The sequence below is a fragment of the Setaria viridis genome, chromosome 3 (genome assembly GCF_005286985.2).
Source record: "Setaria viridis chromosome 3, Setaria_viridis_v4.0, whole genome shotgun sequence".
Taxonomy (NCBI): Eukaryota; Viridiplantae; Streptophyta; class Magnoliopsida; order Poales; family Poaceae; genus Setaria; species Setaria viridis.
The window spans coordinates 4,200,631-4,218,838 of record NC_048265.2 but is presented as its reverse complement, the minus strand read 5'-3'; the positions used below and the strand labels follow the sequence as shown (position 1 = coordinate 4,218,838).

Below are 18,208 nucleotides of genomic sequence, written 5' to 3'. Positions count from 1 at the left end.
GCTGTGTGTTCGGTGACTGCCTGCATCTGTTACTCTGTGTTTGAGATGTGTTGCAAAGAAAACAGTTTCTCTGATCAAAATCATGGACAGTCATCTGAAAAAAAAACGGAAAACAGATCATGAATGTTTTCCCCCTCATCGTGCTTGTGCAAATTCCTTTCAGCAGTAAGGCATCAGCCTTTTCGATATCACAAACTATGAAAGCAGAGGAAGATCTCTGTAGAGAAACAGGCAGCCATCAGCAGGCAGCAGTACAGCACTGGTCCGGGGTGCACATGAGCAAGGACTCGTGAGTCGTGAACACCGGCGGCACTGAGCACGGCGTCATCTGTCTGACAGAGAGCCAGCCGATCACATGAACGGCTCAGTTGATGCCAAGTACCCGCGATGAATCACTCTTTTCAAAGCTCCAACCTAAGTTCATGGCGCGGAGAGTAATCTCTGAAAAGATTTCCCGAAATGCATGCGGAGCACCCTGAAATTAGAAACATCAGATCAACACGGCGAGCTGCAGTTTCAGGCTACTGTTATTTTCAGATTTTTCCTTTGGATAGTGGAATAAATATCTAATTGAGCCAGAAGAAAGAATACGAATATCTTAAAAATTGTACAGCTTATTTTTCCCTTAAAAATTTCTGGAGAATAATGCCGTTACAGTAGAAAGTCCACACCACTGCACAAAGGTGATTTAAATTACAAGCTGATTCTTCATTCTTGGTTTAAAATCAGAAAAAAAATAATTTGAGTTGAATCTTGAATGAACCTTGGAGAAGAGAATAGACACAGAAAAAGCGAAACAGCAGAAACAGATGAAGGAAAACAAAAGCTGGAGAATCTGTGAGAGCGTCTAGTCTAATCATGTCCAAAGCATCCAATACACATGCGTAGTGGTGCATACAAATCATCCGTTTTTTTCAGCGCCTCTCTGCAAGTCAATTGGACACTTTGTAAGTATTTTAAGAAATATGCTGTACCTTTTAATTACAATAATCCTCTGAGCCCTACTCTTTTGAAAGAAAAATCATCTTGGTCCTTTTTATTCTCTCTTCAAGTTTAAAACGGCTTCATTTCGAATTCTGGAATCTAAAACGTGTTTATCTTTCCTTTCTTTTAAATAGCTTTCTAATCAAGAACTCCGTATGTAGCTACATTTTTTTTTCAAGTAAAAGGTTACACGCATGTGCACTCTACCACCACATTAGCAAGTTGCCTCCAATTACCTAGAAATTTTCACTCCGTTGGTTGTTCAGGCTTTCGCATTTTCATCGGACGTATCATTATATCACGCTGATACTGATGTCAGCGGAAAGTAAATAGCTTCATAAAACATTGAAGGGACACTGAGAGCCCCTTTGGCGCGGCTGGGACGCACTGTAGCATCACTATAGTGCATAGGAGCCGGAGTCGAACTCAGAGGAGCCACAGTTTTCGGCTTCACCTCTTTCTTGATTTATTTTCCTTCATGACTCGTTAGGCTTCGTGCTACAGTACCAAACAATATTGTATAGTGTTCTTGCGGGAGGAGCTGAGCCGCCCGGATCTCAAAAAAAGGTCCGAATATATTGGGGAGCCCTCGCCCGGCCGGTTTTTTATACGTTCCTTAGTGAGGAAGCTTAAACCGAAATGGTTATTAAAATTGAGCTCATCACCATCGATAGTTGAATACTGAATCAGGTATTACGACCTATGAGCAGCTAGCCTTCACCAGTTTTATACGCCGCACGATCTGCAAATAGTCAAACACCAAACAAATTCTCTCTTGCTATCATGGTACTGCTAGCCACAAATAACGTTGTTTTTTCTATCTAACGACGTCAAAAGGAACCAGCTAGATCATGCATGGTGCAAGCTAAGATCCGGCAGGATATTCCCGGCGATTCATTGGCTCCGGCATATACATATATACCAAATATTTATATATACGTATGGTACATATATGCTAAATATTTCACCTCGTTGTACACTGCTACACGTATGGATGCGTATATTGTATACAAGTGTGTAGTAGTCCACTTGCTCTCGAAATAAAATTACGTTTGAATTTTCATGCAATGCAAGTAGTGCCACCGTATACCATTTTTTTTATAAAAAAAACAGTCTGGGGATTGACTTGGGGTTGCCCCCCATCCAATCGCCGGCTTTGTTTAGAGTTTACCGCTGCGCAGAAAATTAAAATGGCTCTCTCTCTCTCTCTCTCTCTCTCTCGCACTGCTGCAGGTGCTATGGTTTGTATAATCCTGCTCTTCAACTTTCCATATGGCTACCAAAGTCAGCGCAGGTGTATGCATGTTATGTACCTATGTATGATCATGATGTGTTGCAGATGTGGGCATGGCGTAGCATCGAAGAAATGCACAGGGATTGTAATGCAACTTGTCCAACAACAGTGCAATCCATCTCTCTCTTCGGTTTGTCTTGCACTGGCGGTTGGTTCCGAGTGGAGTTTCAGTGACGACGCTTTAGGCATCGCAACGAACTAACCGACGATTGGCTCATCAGTCATGTCTTATCTTTTTATTAGTAGGAGGTACTCCTCCGTCCCAAAATAATCTATAATTTAGGATAGAGAGTACATAATCAAACCAAATGGTCATATATCTTCGTTAAGTTATGCTCAATGACTATTTGATGCGATGTTGTTACTTGCATAGTTGTACCTTTTTCTGTTACATTTTTGGGCTTAGATTTTGCTACACTCTTCTCTATTAATTAATATAAAGCCGGCAATCTCTGTCAGCCTTTGCATTTCAAAAAACCGACGATTTGATGAAAAGATTGTTTTTTAAGGTACACGGACATGAATGGAGGGCAATTTTGTAACCCTTTGTACCGTTTTAACATGACCTGCAATGCAACATCAGTCAAATTTGCAATACGGAATGCAAATATATATCTGGATATACCAAAATAAGCGAGGGAGAAAAAATTTGTTTCTCCACGCGTAAGTGGAGACCGTGCAGTTTTAAGTTAAATTTTTGTGAGATGATAGCAGACATCATAACACATATTAAAAATACATCATAATTTTTTATCATTACTTTTATAGTGAATGGAATTTTTTTCCTTTCATATGTTGACTTTGGGCATTCGTATAAAAATACATGATGCTACTTGACATGCGGCATTTCTTTTCTCACGGAGTTTCGGGCAAGTCTTTGGTCCTAGAGAAGCTATGTGATATTCGTGTTTTCCTTCCTCCCCCAATTGTCATTTTTTTTTTCTTTCCCTTCCTCTCCAACTCCTATGTGATCCACCTCTAACAACTTCTCAACGCAGAGGAGCCATGGGAGACGAGAGGGCCAGAGGGGGACAAGATAGAAGCCAGAGGTCCATTTCGGATGCAAATACGGCATGTTAAATGCAAAAAGGACCGGATGTCACGACACGTTGAGCGCCGGCCCAATCTAGTCAGCCCCTGAAGCTCCAAGCTTGCCATGCTATTTTACTCGTGAGAACCAAAAGTCAACTTGGATTACGAGGCTGATCGCAGAGACAAGAAAACAAATCCAAAGCGATAGATCCAGGTCAACTCCATAAACAAACCTTATTTGCTCGCGGCAATGTCAACGCCCTCCCCCCGTTCCCTTCCCTCTTGCCTCCCATTTTTTTGCCCCCCGACCGGCGCCACATTCCCCGATGCCAATCCAGATCCGGCGACGCCGACACGCTGCCTGCGTCTTGGCTTTGCCCACGTCTCGCCGTCGCCATGGGCAACCGCGTGGCGAGGGTGGCGACGCCGTGCTTCGCGCCGGCCCACCGTGGTGGGCGCGGTCACCGCGCCGACGACGGCACGGCTGCGGACGGGCAAACCAACGGCCCGGCCGATGATGGCAGCAGCAGCATCGGTCACATTCTCAGCTTCGACGGCCGCGAGGGCCCCGCGTTCGCCGGCGCCATCCACGGCGTGTTGCTGCCGTCGAACCAGTCCACGGTGGGCTCCGGCGGCGGCGGCGGCGGCGGCTCCGTTCTGAACGATCAGATGTCCTTCTCCGGCTCGTCGTCATTCGACAGCTCCAACTCGTTCTCGTTCCGGAAGCTCCAGCCGCGGCAGTACTCGGGCCCGCTGGAGTACAGCACGTCGCCGTCGACGTCCGCGACGACCTCCGGCGTGTCCGTGTCGCGGCAGCCCCGGCGCACCGACGAGCAGATCCTCGCCGACCTCTACGCGACGCGGCACCGGCGCCAGTGCCTGCAGGCGTCTAAGCCGAGCCCGCTGCTCGGCGGCCTCCGCCGGGCCTTCGCGTCGGTGCTGCGCGCGAGCCCCTGCGTGTCCCCCAGCAGGAACCAGGACCGCGGCGAGCACGTCGCCGTGGCGGTCGGCAATGGCAGCGGCGGCGGCATTGGCGCGGCGATCGGGAGCCATGCCGAGAGCGGCAGCAAGGGCAGCGAGGCCGCGACGGACGACGGCGCGGCGAGGGTGGAGTGGGCGCGCGGGAAGGCTGGGGAGGACAGGGTGCACCTCGTGGTGTCGGAGGAGCACGGCTGGATGTTCGTCGGCATCTACGACGGCTTCAACGGCCCCGACGCCACCGACTACCTCGTCGCCAACCTGTACGCCGCCGTGTGCCGCGAGCTCGACGGCGTGCTATCATCGGAGGACGCCGACCCCGCCGACTGGCCGGACGGGCAGCAGCAGCAGTGCAACGGCCGCCGCCGCGCCGCGGGCGAGCAGGAGCAGGAGGTGCTGGACGCGCTGGCGCGCGCCCTGAGGAGCACGGAGGCGGCGTTCTTCGCGGAGGCGGAGGAGCGCGCGGCGGAGTGCCCGGAGCTGGCGATGATGGGATCGTGCGTGCTGGTGGTGCTGATGAAGGGCGCCGACGTGTACGTGATGAACGTCGGGGACAGCCGCGCCGTGCTGGCGCAGCGAGCGGCGGCCGAGTCCCCGTCGCAGCAGCCCGACATGGGAGAGCTCGCCGCGCTGCAGCTCACCATGGACCACAGCACCAGCGTCTACAAGGTGATCATCCACGATCATTGACTAGTACTCCATCGCTTGCTCGCTGGCTCGATCGATTCTTAGCTCTAACTAGTTGCTGCGTCTGATTGGTGCAGGAGGCGAGACGGATCAGGAGCGAGCACCTAGACGATCCTGCCTGCATTGTGAACGACAGGGTGAAGGGTTCGCTGAAGGTGACAAGAGCATTCGGAGCCGGCTACCTAAAAGAGGTGTGTACCTTACCCACTGCCACTTCCTCGACGATGGATCGCCATTGATATATCCGGCGGAGCTTGCGTTGCAGCCCAGGTGGAACAAGGCCCTCCTGCAGGTCTTCCGGGTGAACTACGTCGGGACGGCGCCGTACGTCACCTGCCGGCCGTTCCTCCGGCACCACAGGCTGGGCTCGCGGGACAAGTTCATGATCCTCTCCTCTGACGGCCTCTACGACTACTTCACCAACGAGGAGGTGGTGGCGCAGGTGGAGGCCTTCACCTCCAGGTACCCCGACGAGGACCCCGCCAAGTACCTCAGCCACGAGATCCTCCTCCGCGCCGCCAACCAAGCTGGTGAGTGTTCAGCTAGCATTACTCCAGAATAGAGAGGCCTGTAGTAATGCTTATGGTTATATCTGATCGATTTATTGTGATGGTGTAGGAATGGGGTTCCATGAGTTGCTCGAGGTTCAGCAAGGCGACCGGAGGCGGTACCACGACGACGTCTCCATCATCATCATTTCGTTGGAGGGGAAGATCTGGAGATCATAGGTCTATGAACCTGTCACTACTGATCACGGCATTGTAATGGTAGAATGCATTATACTGATTTACAATGTACATTGTAAATTCTGCTTGTAATTGACGAATTAGATAGTCACAAAGCCAGTGAGCAAAAAGTTTTGGCGGCACCTCCTCTTGTTTGATTTTTTTTAAAAAAAATCTTAGGTAAAGGAATTCTATTGTTTGAATTGATTTGACCCAGATCCTTAGTCAAAGATGAACTATGCAATGATGAGCAGATGTCTGAAACTGACATGCTGATCTTCTTTGAATCTTTGCGATTGGGGGAATGGGCAAGAATGGACACTTGGACCAAAAGCCTCGCTTTTCTCGCTGGCGGGCCTAAAGGCCGGATGATTCAGTGGGGGCAGCCCGGCCCAATATAAAACGAGGCACGCGCGGCCACCAACCGCAGAGCGACACTGCCACTGCCAGCCGTCGCGATCAGATCCTGCTGCTGCCCCGACCATGCCGCCGTCGTCGCCGCCGTCCTCCGCGTCGGCCCCGGCCTCGCACCACCTGCGCCTCTGGTGGCGCCGCCGCGGCCGGGCCGGCGCTGCCGGGGCCACCTTCGCCGTCGCGCTCCTCGCGGCCGCGCTGCTGCTCACGCTCTCCTACTACGCCTCCGCGCCCCTCGCGTCAGACTCCTCCGCCGCCGGCGGACGCAGCCCCGCCCTCGTCGGGCTCACACTCGTCCGCCGCGCTCAGGAGAAGGGCGCGCGTGAGTTCCCGCTTCCCAATTCCCCTGCTGTTTTTCAAATTTCAATTTCAATGCCACATTCTCTGGCTTCGGTTCCTCGCTACTTCACTAGCTAATCAAAACACCCTTTAGTTTGTCAGTACCTACTACATATTGTTTCTGATTGAAGCTTGTGCTCACGGCTGGAGTGGGACTTTTGCTGTTACTTTTGCAGTTTGCTTGGATGGGAGCGTGCCAGGGTACCATCTGCGGAGAGGCTTTGGGAGTGGATCGGAAAGCTGGCTAATCCACTTGGAGGTAGGCGACGTTTTCAGTCGAGTGCAGTTTTGGTACAATCTCGTACACGTTTAGTTTCAAAAATTAGTTTGGTCAGCATTCGTTGTGAATTTGAACTCCAGCCTCCAGGCATCGAAACGAGGTGCAGAAGTAAGAATTATCTCACTGAAGTTGTTTCGTAATGATAGCCACTATTTGCTTATGTGTGTGTTGTTGTGGTGAGAAAACGTAGCACTGTTTTTGCAATGCCTACATTTGGAGCATATAAATGTATAGCAATGTGAGCAGGCTAAGGCACGTTTTCCATTTTCAGCAAAACATAATGTTGCAGTATCCGCAGTGCCACTCTGGTACGGATACTACAATACACTTGTCTGTTGTTTCAATGCCTTATGCTTCTGTTCCCTAAATTCTCTATGTTTCATGACCTTTAGGGTGGAGGCTGGTGCCGTAATCTCAAGTCATGTGCCTCACGTCAGAGATCGATTTTGGGCTCATCCCGGTACATGGAACGCCAGGTTGAGTTTACCGGGATCTTGAGCAATGATAAATCCCAGAATCCTGGTATTGTTGCTTCCTATCTGTCTGACGTTTGTTACCTTTACTTTTATGATGTGCCTTTTTTTAAAAAAAAATGTATGATGTGTTTCTGTGTCTAAATTGCAATGTTACACCCATTAGCATGTCTTCAGACTTTGGGAATTGTGCATGCAGAGAAGTTTGACTTTACAATTCTTCAGAAGCATCAAGTCCTTATCAATTTTCTAGCCAATCTTGAATTGGTATTTTGCATAGTAACCATTTAGATCATATTTCACTAATGACCATACTCACTAAATGCAATTAGCTAGCTAGCAGTCTGTTTTGATTTAATTAACAGTTTTCCAATTAACTACAATGGGCATTGCATCTCCAAAGAGATGTATTCCTGTAGTATTTACATGCTTTCAACTCTGTTTTAATTTCTCGCTGCAAACCGTTAATTACTGAATTCTTTACTTCAGCAGTTAAATGGTCGTCCTTTCATATTATGTCACAATAATATTTTCATATGCTCGTACTGCTGTCAATTTGCAGATTTTTACAACTGGAACAAAGTGAAGATAAGGTATTGCGATGGGGCGTCATTCTCTGGGAACGTCAAAGATGAGTTGCAGGTCCGACTTGCTTATTTTCCATCAAATCTGCTTTGTAGTCAGTGTGTATAACGAGTCTTATTCTGTGAATTCTTGCAGAATGGCACAAGATTCTTCTTCAGAGGTCAGCGTATCTGGGAGGCAGTAATGAATGAACTTGTATTCAAGGGGCTCAGAAATGCTAAACAGGTCATTACTTGCAATCAGAGTCGATTGCCTTTTCTTGCAAAGAAAAAGAAAAGAAATACATTTCTTATTTTGATACTCAGGTGTAGAAATGATTGAACTGTATGAATCAATCAGGCACCATCTAGATCCATGAACTTATTGTGCTGTACATGTGCTTTTAATTTAATTGGGTGAAGGTTACGTCATAATCTTACAATGGGTCAGTGGTGCACAATCAATTTAATATGGATTGATTCCTAAAGAAACATGATATGAACTGGGTTGTGGCAGTGATAGTAGTCAGTAAATAATGGAACCTAGTTACTTATTACGATAGTACTAGTCTCATACTTTTGCATTCACCTAAGGGACCACTCGTATCATTAACTCATTGTCTATGAGCTACTAAAGGACTATTTTGGATGGTCTGCATTGATGTTTTTCCTTACTATGTAGTACAGTGTACACTGCACATTCATATGTACTTGGAAATTTAGTTACTAGGCGTGATTAGGATGTATATATTGATCATACTTCTTAATTCATCTTTGCCCGTATAAGTAATTCAACCATTATACTGATGGTGTGATGCTGATATTCTATTTCCAGCTTTCAGGCTTTCCTAACAGGATGCTCTGCTGGTGGGCTAGCCACTTACATTCACTGTGATGCTTTTCGTGCACTGCTACCAAAGGATTCTAGGGTTAAATGTCTTGCAGATGGCGGTTTTTTCCTTGATGTGTATGTATTCGTATAGCATCCTTTGATTGTTATTGACACGTTTTTGCCATTTATTTGTTTATTTTGTCACGTGTGCTGCATAGCTTATCTTTTCACATGAATGTGTCTTGTTACTCTACATCCTGGTGATAGTCTGAAGCAATTCCAAAAACTGCCGGTGGCAGAAAATCTTAATGGGAGACAGGATTTGGAGGGGAAAATCAGTCTAATTTAAAGAATTTTAATGGTATTTTGTTAGAGTTTAGATATCAATGCTATTATAGATTCGAGGAATGAAAAGATTATAGAAAAATGGTCTGTTAGACGTTAGTGTTTATATACCAGTACAAATCCATCAGTAAAATGACTGGTAATAACTCAGGTACCAGCATCTGATGGTACCAGGAGTTATTATAAGACCAGAAGCTGGGACCATAGTCCGAATTACTTGCACCTCATGGCATTCAATGTCAACAAAAACCATTTCAGTATTCAGATGCACTTTTGAACGCCAGAAAAAGGCATTGACAGTTATATATATCGTACCAGCTCATTAAGCATTTCCAAATGCCAGCGAGCAGCCATGTTCCTGGAACGATGGGATCGGGAACGTGGAATGAGGAACGTGGTTAGACACTTATGAAAGGTTTTTATACTAAATTGTTCCCTTTCCTGGAACATAATCGTTCCCGGAACGGCGTTCCCGGGACGAGGAACGTGGCCACGTTCCATGTTCCCGGCTGCTAGCCAGCCAATAAGCACCAAATTTTACAGTTGTTAAATTCCTGTTACCAGTCAGGAATTAGTTAGTACTAGTATCTTCATCAGTAAAAAAACATTGGAAAATGGGAATTGTACAACTTTTCTGTGTACTTGGTTCCTATCTAATTCATTTGGTCTGTTCTTCAATTACAGAGAGGACATTTCTGGGAAAAGGACGATGCAGTCTTTTTACAGTGATGTTGTCCGCCTTCAGGTTTCTTTCTATCTGTGACAACCTCCCACCATTTTTTTCCTTTTCCAGCATTCATGCTTTGTTTTCTGAATGCCTTGTTTCAGCATCTAAGGGAACAGTTTTCGCATTGTAACTCAAATCTAGAGCCAGGCCAGGTTAGTACTGCATTCCCAATAATGTAAATGTAATAATTACCCACACTAGTACCATCACCCATTGCTATGAACTTATGATAATCTAAAACTGCCCCTTATACTGTGTTCCAGTGTTTTTTTCCACGTGAAGTTGTGAAACACATTGTCACCCCGGTATTCATTCTCAATCCAGCATATGATGCTTGGCAGGTATCCTCATCCGTATCCATCAGATTTCGACATGTCCTATTTCTGTATTAAAATATTAATTTCAACATATGCTTGAAACTTTATTTTTCAGGTACAACATGCGTTAGCTCCTGAAGCATCTGACCCTCAACATTCATGGCTGGACTGCAGACTGGACATCGCCAAGTGCAGCTCTGAGCAACTTGAAATTCTCCAAGGTTAGCACACCCAGCATGTAATATATTCCTGTTAACTTATCTGGCTTTCTGGATTCATACCCATGTGTTTTGACATGCCGAATACAAAATTTTGCAGGTTTCAGGAAAGAACTGCATGACGCAATAAGTGAAGTTAAGCAGAAAAGGGACTGGGGTTTTTATATCAACTCGTGCTTTGTTCATTGTCAATCGCTGAACTCGTTGACCTGGCATTCTCCAACTTCGCCCAGAGTGAACAATAAGGTGCTGTAACAATCGTATATGAACTTGAAGATAACGATCTTGTTACAAAGTTTTCATCTCATTTTTTGCGATACCTTGCCTGCCATTCAAATCTTTAAATCGTTTTGGTGAACACTGAACAGAGCATTGCAGAAGCAGTTGGAGATTGGTTCTTCGACAGGAGAGAGGTGAAGGAAATAGATTGTGAATATCCCTGCAACCCGACATGCCACAACTTGGTTTTCACTAGGCCTTTCAAGATATGAAGTTTTGGCCGCCTCCTCTGCTACGATTTTGGTGTAACATTAGCAAATAAACTTGTTAGTATTGTTTTTTTCCAACTTATTTTGGTGAGTGATACCCTGAAAACAATACTTGACAGTAAAGTTGTAAAGTTATCAGAATTATACGATGTTAACAGAATCCTGTTCTATGATGATGCTATTGCTTCGCTGCAAGCTACAGGATGGTGTTTGGTTCCACGAACTAAAGTTTAATCCCTATCATATCGAATGTTTAGATACTAATTAGGAGTATTAAACATAGACTAATTACAAAATATCAGCTCATGTTTTATAATTAGCTCCATCTATGCAATTGGTTTTATAATTAGCTCATATTTAGTTCTCTTAATTAGTATCTAAATATTTGATACGATAGAAGCTAAATTTTAGTCCGTGGAACAAACACCGCTTAACAGTGACCCTACCTTGTGTCAGGAAAACAGCGGAGCCGTCGTTTTCGTCACAGGGACGCGCACCCTGCTGAGGTTGAAGGATCAATCCAATATTCCAATCCAAGTGGAGTGAGGAGGCAGACGTTTCTGCCGATCAAGGGGCACCCAGAACAGTGGCATTTCCCCCTCCAATCCTGACGCAGTCGTGCTCAAGTTGGACGTGACATCCTCAGCCGTGGAGAACCTATAGGTACGCTTGCCCGTGCCAAGACTCTTTCTGTCCTTATCAAATCCATAGTTTTCCTCTCTTTTTCTTTCCGAGGGGAACCTGTTTCGTTTTCATTTTCTGAGTTAACAATGGATCGCTTGGAAGAGCTCAAACTCCTAGAATTTTGAGCTTTTGTAGCTAGTGATTCTGTAGACTAAATAAAGTGGTTTAAATATCTATGTTTTCTAAAGTTTAAACCGGGATTAAGATGACTCAACTCAAAAACACCAGTTCTAAGAATTTTGAAGCCAGATATTACTCGGACCCAAGAATAGCGAGGCTTATTCCTCCAGTGTGGCACTACTGTTTAAGATAGCTTTAACATCCAAAGTTTTGAGACGAGAAACCAGAAAAGGTTTCGAGTCGAGTTGGGCAGAAAACAAAGTGACAACGGCATTGGCGAGTGAGTGCCAGTCATTAGCGCATCAACAGGCACTCAAAACGGCAACCCCTTGTACTCCCTTTTGGCCATTTCATCAGCTGATGAAGTGTGATGCCTTAGATATTTTTGTTTAGATAGATTAAGAGTATGTATCACTCGATGACGCGCATCCTTGACAGCAAGCAAGCGAGCTTCACAAATATCTGTCTCACCTGCTTGAGCCTGCCTCCGTCACACGCCCTCGAACAACAGCGTTTGGTCAACCACGCGACCTGGAAATGCATCCATCAGTGCTGGATGGATGTGTTATTTCCAACACGGCGTGTCCCATTCAAACAAAGCTTAGACTATTCCCCTGCTTCCTTGTCTCTTGCAGCCGTCTTTTAGTCTAGCAAACTCTGCATATGAACAGAGTCGCTGCCGAAGAATTCCTTGCACAGGTTGACAAAGTCCTTTTAACAATGAGCTCGAGTGCCCAGTCGACACGGCAGGGTTGGCTTAGCAGCTTCTACGAGTCGGTCAGCCTTGAACATGTGGCTACAGTGTCACACTCCTCATGCTCCTCGCAGACAGACATCGCCCATCCTCGGCCCCATGCTGCTTCAATCAATCAAGCCGTATCATCCATTTCTGGCTCCCATCTTGCAATGCAATCGCAAACCCCCATGATCATATTCATATAATCATATCATACATCTCACGAGATCACTGCACCTACTATACCATACAAAAGCGCGTCCGCCACTCATTGCAGAGGCCAGATGTACGGCAACACACTTAGTAGTAACTAGTATCAAGTTGCGGCAGCAGTGACTGCCGACTGAGCCGTCATCGGTTGGGTCTGACGCTGCCGGCTGCCGCAGCCATCACGGACCCTTGGCACCAGCCAGAGCTGCGACAGCCGGACGGCGATGGCCGGTGGGCTGGCAGCCAGTCCACCGGAGGCGGTGACCTTCACTCACCAGTCACCCCCGCAGTTAAAGCTGGCGCCGGTACATTGTCATCCCGGCAGGAGCAGGCGTATGTCACCTCAGCCGATTCATCAATTTCAAGCCATCCGAGGACCAAGGACCACCGCCGTGATCTGCTCCGCCTCCAGCCGCATCAGTACACGAGCCCTGACCAAGCGACCATTGAGAGCAGATCAGGCCCCTCAGCAATGCAGCAGCCATTAACACCGAAGGCAGGCTACGAGACGGCCAAGACCGGCCGGAGACAGGCCGGCAGAGTTCACATGCCATGGCAGGCCACCTTTAGAGACACAGCTTGGCACCTTCCACATCACGCCGCTGCTGCAACCTCCAATGACTCCTTCAGATCACCAGGCCAAGGCCGGTCCGCTAGCCACAGTACCCGACTGTGTTTGTGATGCCATGAATGGAATGGCCAAGCTCCCCCGACAGTTACATCGACAGTACATGACTGTGGCGCTCAACGGCTCAAGCATAGCATAGGAATGGGATGACAAGGAATCTATAGCTGGTGGTGACAATGGAATATGGCGCGGCCAGGTGAATCCTGGCACGCCGGAAAAATAGGGAGGGCAGGCAGACAGACAGACAGGGACATAGCGAGACACTACTTATTTAGCTCCTATCTATAAACTCACGATCACCTCCACTCCAGACACATGCTTGGATTGGATCGGATGTCCATCTTCTCCCAGAAAGCCGGCGGTGACGGCTGCTTCGGCTTTACCTTGCCACATGCCGGCGCTCTGCTCTGCTCTGCTCTGCTTCACAGGTCGTGCTCGGGCTTGTCCAGGCTGCCACTGTCGCAGTCGACCATCCGGCTTGAGCCGCGCCCGATCCTGGAGAAGGACCCCATGGCGGACGAGAGCCCCTTGAAGCTGCTGCTGCCACCGTCACTGAGGTTGTGAGACCGCCGGGACCGCCGCCGGGCGAGCTGCGGGGAGGAGACTGCCTTCTCAGGGTCGGGGTCACTAGACGTGCTTGTCCGGGCCACCAGCAGCCGCGAGATGCTGCCGCGGCAGAATGGGCAGGCCGGCGACGGCAGTGTCAGGGTCGTCGGGTTGGGCTTGTTGTGGCAGCACAGCGCCAGCGTGCACGGCGCGCACATCTGGTGCCCGCAGTCCTGCACCTCGATGGTGCAGGCCTGGTCGAAGCAGATGCAGCACAGCTCTGCATCGCTCACCTGTCAGCGAACCCAAGTGAATGATGGTTAGTCCCTCATTTGACAACCGCCACACATCAATAAGCTACCAAATGAACGTGCAGATGGAATTCTAATCCCACAATCGTCACATAAACAGTAGAATTTACCTCCGAGGATGCATCATCCATAACATCGGCGGCGGCGCAAGGCGAAGGAGATGGCAGAGAGTACTTCGTGCCCTTCAAGATCTTCTTCTCCCTCTCCCTGTTGGCTTCCATCAGGGCCGCTTCCAGGAGAGCCTTTGCTTCCGGATCAAGCTCGCTGATGAACTTTAGAGGTGAAGGCCACACCATGGGCTCCGCTGATGAAGGGTTTAGCAAAGCTGCACACGCTTCATGGTTGCGCTTCAGCGCGACAGCATACGGGATCCTCCTGCAGGGACCAAAATCGTTTGCCGTAAGACTCAGCAGAAGAGTATGTGCAATTCAGCAAAAGAAGAATCTCAGAACATCGCGGTCAACAACTGGTCCCTCATTGAATTTTTCAAATGTTGATTCGGCAAGTGGATGGTGACTCAACTTGAGAATGTGAATTCCACAAATGGTTGATGACTCCACTTGCTAGTAGACGTTGAGTTGATCGAGGGACACAGGAACAAGTTGTTGTTTTTTTAGAGTCACAACTAACAACTAAACTTGGTGATCGGAACAATAACTAAACAAATGTTTCAGGCCTTATATTATATATAAACTGATTGCATGTCAGGGATGTGGTGCTCACCCTGCCGAGTCCCTTTGGAGACGATCTGCGCCCCAGGCAAGCAGTTTCCGGATGCAATCCAGGTTCCCGCTGCGAGCCGCCAGATGCAATGATGTGCTACCAGGGAACCTGCAGCAGAGAGCGATACCTGAATCAGCATCTGCAATCTGACTTAGGAAGAGAAGCTAATTGAGCTCATCCCCTGACTAATGGAGGCTGCGGCAAGATCGGCAAGATTACCCGTATGAGCCGGTCAAAGCGGACACAATGGCGCCGTTCTCCAGCAACATCTGCAAGCACCCTGGCCGCCCCTGCCTGGCCGCGAGATGCAGCGGCGTGGCGCCGTGGTCGTCCCTGACGTTGACGAACCGGGCGAAACCCCTGCCAAGCTTCGACAGCAACGAGTGAGTGGCACGAACATCAAGCCGGGCAACAGAGCCAGACAGCCACGAGGAGACAAAGACCTCACCATGAGTCGGCCACCGGCGTGGTCTGCGCCGCCGAGAGGATGGCCTGAAGGCAGTCGACATGGCCGAAGTAGGCAGCGTGGTGCAGGCAGCTCCGCGCGTGCACCGAATCGAACATTAAGATCTGATGATGCACAGATCGAACAGCTTATGATTAGCGAGTGAGTCTTGCGAGCGGCGGAATCATTAGGAGAAGGAATTTGAAGCTTTGCTCACATTGGCGCCGGCCTGGAGGAGCCTGAGCACGCAGTCGATCTTGCCGTGCATCGCCGCGAGCATCAGCGGAGTCTGGAGCACAAACAAGAAGCCAGCAAGCAGAAAAAAAGATGAGATTTTTGTCCTTTGCGGGGGTAAAAACAAAGGAGATTTTTCAGCAGCTAGCAGAGAGATCCTTGCAAGTTGCAAACAAAAAAAGGCATCAGTTTGATGGGATCCAGCACCTGCTTGTGCCGATTCACCACGTCCGGCGGCACCCCGTGATCCAAGATCATGGACAGCACCTGCAGCGAAAGCAGCAAGATGTCAGAGGCCGAGGAGAAGAACTGGAGGAGACGGGGATCCATGGCGTGGGTGACTGGAGAAGAGGAGCGACCTCGATGCGCCCATTGGCGGCGGCGATGTGGAGCGCGGAGAGGCGGTCGTAGAGCGTGGCGCGGCGCGCGAGGGAGGGGTCGGCGGCGAGGAGCGCGGCGAGGGCGTCGAGGTCCCCGAGCTGCGCCGCGCGGAAGTAGTCGTGCTCGTCGCCGGTGCGGGCGCAGCTGACGCCGTGCCCCATGGCGGCCGCCGGATAGTTTGGTAGGCTTTTGGGGTAAAGGCGGCTGCTCCGGCCCGACTCCACCCGCCGGCGGCGAAGTGGGGGGAGGTGGGTGCCGGGCGCCGAAGCAGCGTGGAATGGGGAAAGAGAGGCGACGGCTTTACGCCTTTTTATCGACACGCTCTCTCCTCTCAGTCAGACGGACTGTCTCTATATTTAAGAAAGAAAGAAACGAAACAGGGGGGATTCGAAATATCTCCGATTTCTTTACTGATGAAATCAACCGGGGCAAGTGCAACCGCTAATTGACGTCTCGTTCACCCACAGCCGTCGGATCATCTGATCGGGAGTCGGCCCGGTAGAATCACTTTTTCTTTGTCCTATGAAAAACTTGGCCCGTTTTTTTCTTTCCATTTTTGCTGTCATGTCAGAACTATTCTCCCTTTTTCCTACTCGAGGAATTATTCTCATATTCTTTTCTTTCGGTGTGGGATTAGATGCTAACCACTTACATTGTAGTTTTCGAAATTGTTTTCACTACGCCACAAGAATTTCTCATCTTTCCCAACTGTTTCTCCACGGGGTGCGTCTATTAGTTTTTTTGGTGAAATGACCAGCAATTTAATTCTACTATTTCTAGCATTCAATATAACAGTTTTAACAGAAATTGTCGATAGCGTAATTCCAACAAACTCAATATCTGCAATATTGTAGCTAATTAACAAAATATACTAGAAACAGTTAGCCGCTTTTAAAAAACTATGGAGGAAAAGTGATCACTCTTGTAGTGGTATCCATGCTCATATATGCTCCAAAGCCAAGTGTCTGTTTTGCTTTCAGCAGGCACAAAAATATAAATACTATGTGATTTTAAAAAGGCAGAAAATATAAATACTATGTGATTTCAAAAGGCACATGGAAATCGATGTTATGAAGAAAGAAAGAAAGAAAACATTTGAACGACCTTCTTTCCGCGAAGTGGGGTTTTCTTTGTTTAAATTTTCCCGCACGAGAAGTGAGATTTGAAAACCTTTGAACGCGTCCAAGAAAGACGGGCAAATGTAATGAAGGACCCCATGCTCCAAATCGTGTCGGCGCTAGCTATTGGACAAGTTCCCTTTTTTTTTGGGTATGGCCTTCACCTTTCCACTTATTTTTTTGCCCGTAATGGTGGGTGCAACCGCAAGCGTGATGATGGTTATGATTCCCTCCGTTTCTGCGGTACTTTTCGGTACTACAATTAACATCTTGCAAGTAATGCGGCTAATGAAGGGGCTTTTTGGGGGAAACATTTTCTTTCTTTTCTTTGTGAGGTGACAATGCCATTAGGATGGCTCATCTTGTTTTATTCCTGATCCTGTGTGAGCTAACCTCATGGAAGTATACTTGCTAGGCGTCTAGGCCATGCCGTGGATGTGATCCTTGCTTTGTTGCGTTGCGCTTTGTTTGTTTTTTTTCTTTTTCTGCAGCACCACGTCCGATGCAACGCGAGTCCCGTTTCCACCGGGGAATCGGGGCACTCGACGTCGTTGGATCGAAGCGCATGTGCAGACAAACCGAACTCGGCAGGTGAAAGTCATCGATCAAAATTACTAGCCTCAGGTTTTGCGTGCGTTAAAAAAAAATGATGTGAAGCGGTTGTTTGATCTGATGTTTTTACTGCATGCGTCCGTAATTGAGCGGTGCAGAAGATCCGCGCCAGCCGTCGGTGCGAGCACACGCGCGCGCCATTGTTTTGGTATCAACTGGATGTCCGTTTATGGCACCGTTTGCTTAGTTTTTTTTTTCTATGGGCCTTGTTGTCACGTCACACCCACCCAGCTACTTGCAGCGCAGCACCAGGGGGGGAGCTGACAGTTCGGACACGAGCCGTACACGTTTATTATATATCCGCAGCCATATGCGCAGCTCCATCATTTGTTTGTATAGTAATAGCAATATGCGGGCAGCACTATGCATGGTTAATCTTGGGAGATGATCTGGCCACCATCACCTTTAACCTCACATGTCACAAACGTGATCCGGTACGTATGATCTGGCCACAAATTTGCATGCATGTGTGTCATAACCACACCCATATAGCTCAGGTTTAAGCAATTTCCTTTTCGACAACTTTTACGGTATATCACCCGAGGTGCACCTGTTTTTTATATACCAGATTAACTTTGGGCCATATATAATTGTGGGTACACGTAGTCCATAGCTTATTAGATGCTTGACAACCAATCCACAGCTTCTAGTACGGTCCTGGCTGCACCTATGAGCAAAAGATGCATTGGAGGTGGATGGTACCCCTTGTACCTCCCATGCGTGGGTCCCACGGTGGGGTGGGCCCAGCCATGAGCGCAGGCCAG

At 48.2% G+C, this 18,208-nt stretch overlaps 3 protein-coding genes across 5 annotated transcripts; 2 read left to right on the top strand and 1 right to left on the bottom strand.

Annotated features, from left to right (window-relative positions):
- The first annotated feature begins 2,647 nt into the window (after window positions 1-2,647).
- Window positions 2,648-5,955, top strand: LOC117848285 (putative protein phosphatase 2C 46). 2 transcript variants are annotated; one of them, XM_034729627.2, is made up of 4 exons: window positions 2,915-4,957; window positions 5,053-5,166; window positions 5,241-5,505; window positions 5,594-5,955. In XM_034729627.2, the coding sequence occupies exons 1-4, from the start codon at window positions 3,707-3,709 to the stop codon at window positions 5,701-5,703; spliced, it is 1,740 nt and encodes a 579-aa protein (XP_034585518.1). In that variant the 5' UTR covers window positions 2,915-3,706; the 3' UTR covers window positions 5,704-5,955. The 2 variants fall into 2 exon arrangements, with proteins under 2 accessions (XP_072148663.1, XP_034585518.1); XM_072292562.1 differs by lacking the exon at window positions 5,594-5,955 and having other exon boundaries at window positions 2,648-4,957; window positions 5,246-5,500.
- A 159-nt stretch (window positions 5,956-6,114) lies between these two features.
- On the top strand, window positions 6,115-11,567 carry LOC117848287 (pectin acetylesterase 5). Of its 2 annotated transcripts, XR_004638854.2 has the most exons (13): window positions 6,115-6,436; window positions 6,630-6,712; window positions 7,126-7,255; window positions 7,769-7,848; window positions 7,927-8,016; window positions 8,612-8,736; window positions 9,631-9,691; window positions 9,775-9,825; window positions 9,937-10,014; window positions 10,106-10,211; window positions 10,309-10,454; window positions 10,577-10,753; window positions 11,153-11,567. XR_004638854.2 is itself a non-coding variant. In XM_034729629.2 (12 exons), exons 1-12 carry the CDS (start codon window positions 6,184-6,186, stop codon window positions 10,697-10,699), a joined length of 1,326 nt encoding a protein of 441 aa, XP_034585520.1. In that variant the 5' UTR covers window positions 6,116-6,183; the 3' UTR covers window positions 10,700-10,891. The 2 variants fall into 2 exon arrangements, 1 of the variants encoding a protein (XP_034585520.1); XM_034729629.2 differs by lacking the exon at window positions 11,153-11,567 and having other exon boundaries at window positions 6,116-6,436; window positions 10,577-10,891.
- Window positions 11,568-13,184: 1,617 nt separating this feature from the next.
- Window positions 13,185-16,039, bottom strand: LOC117848286 (E3 ubiquitin-protein ligase XB3). Its single transcript, XM_034729628.2, has 8 exons — window positions 15,693-16,039; window positions 15,541-15,600; window positions 15,317-15,388; window positions 15,103-15,224; window positions 14,874-15,014; window positions 14,655-14,762; window positions 14,042-14,306; window positions 13,185-13,913 (listed from the first exon to the last, which is right to left on the bottom strand). The coding sequence occupies exons 1-8, from the start codon at window positions 15,873-15,875 to the stop codon at window positions 13,497-13,499; spliced, it is 1,368 nt and encodes a 455-aa protein (XP_034585519.1). The 5' UTR covers window positions 15,876-16,039; the 3' UTR covers window positions 13,185-13,496.
- Between the last annotated feature and the right edge of the window lie 2,169 nt (window positions 16,040-18,208).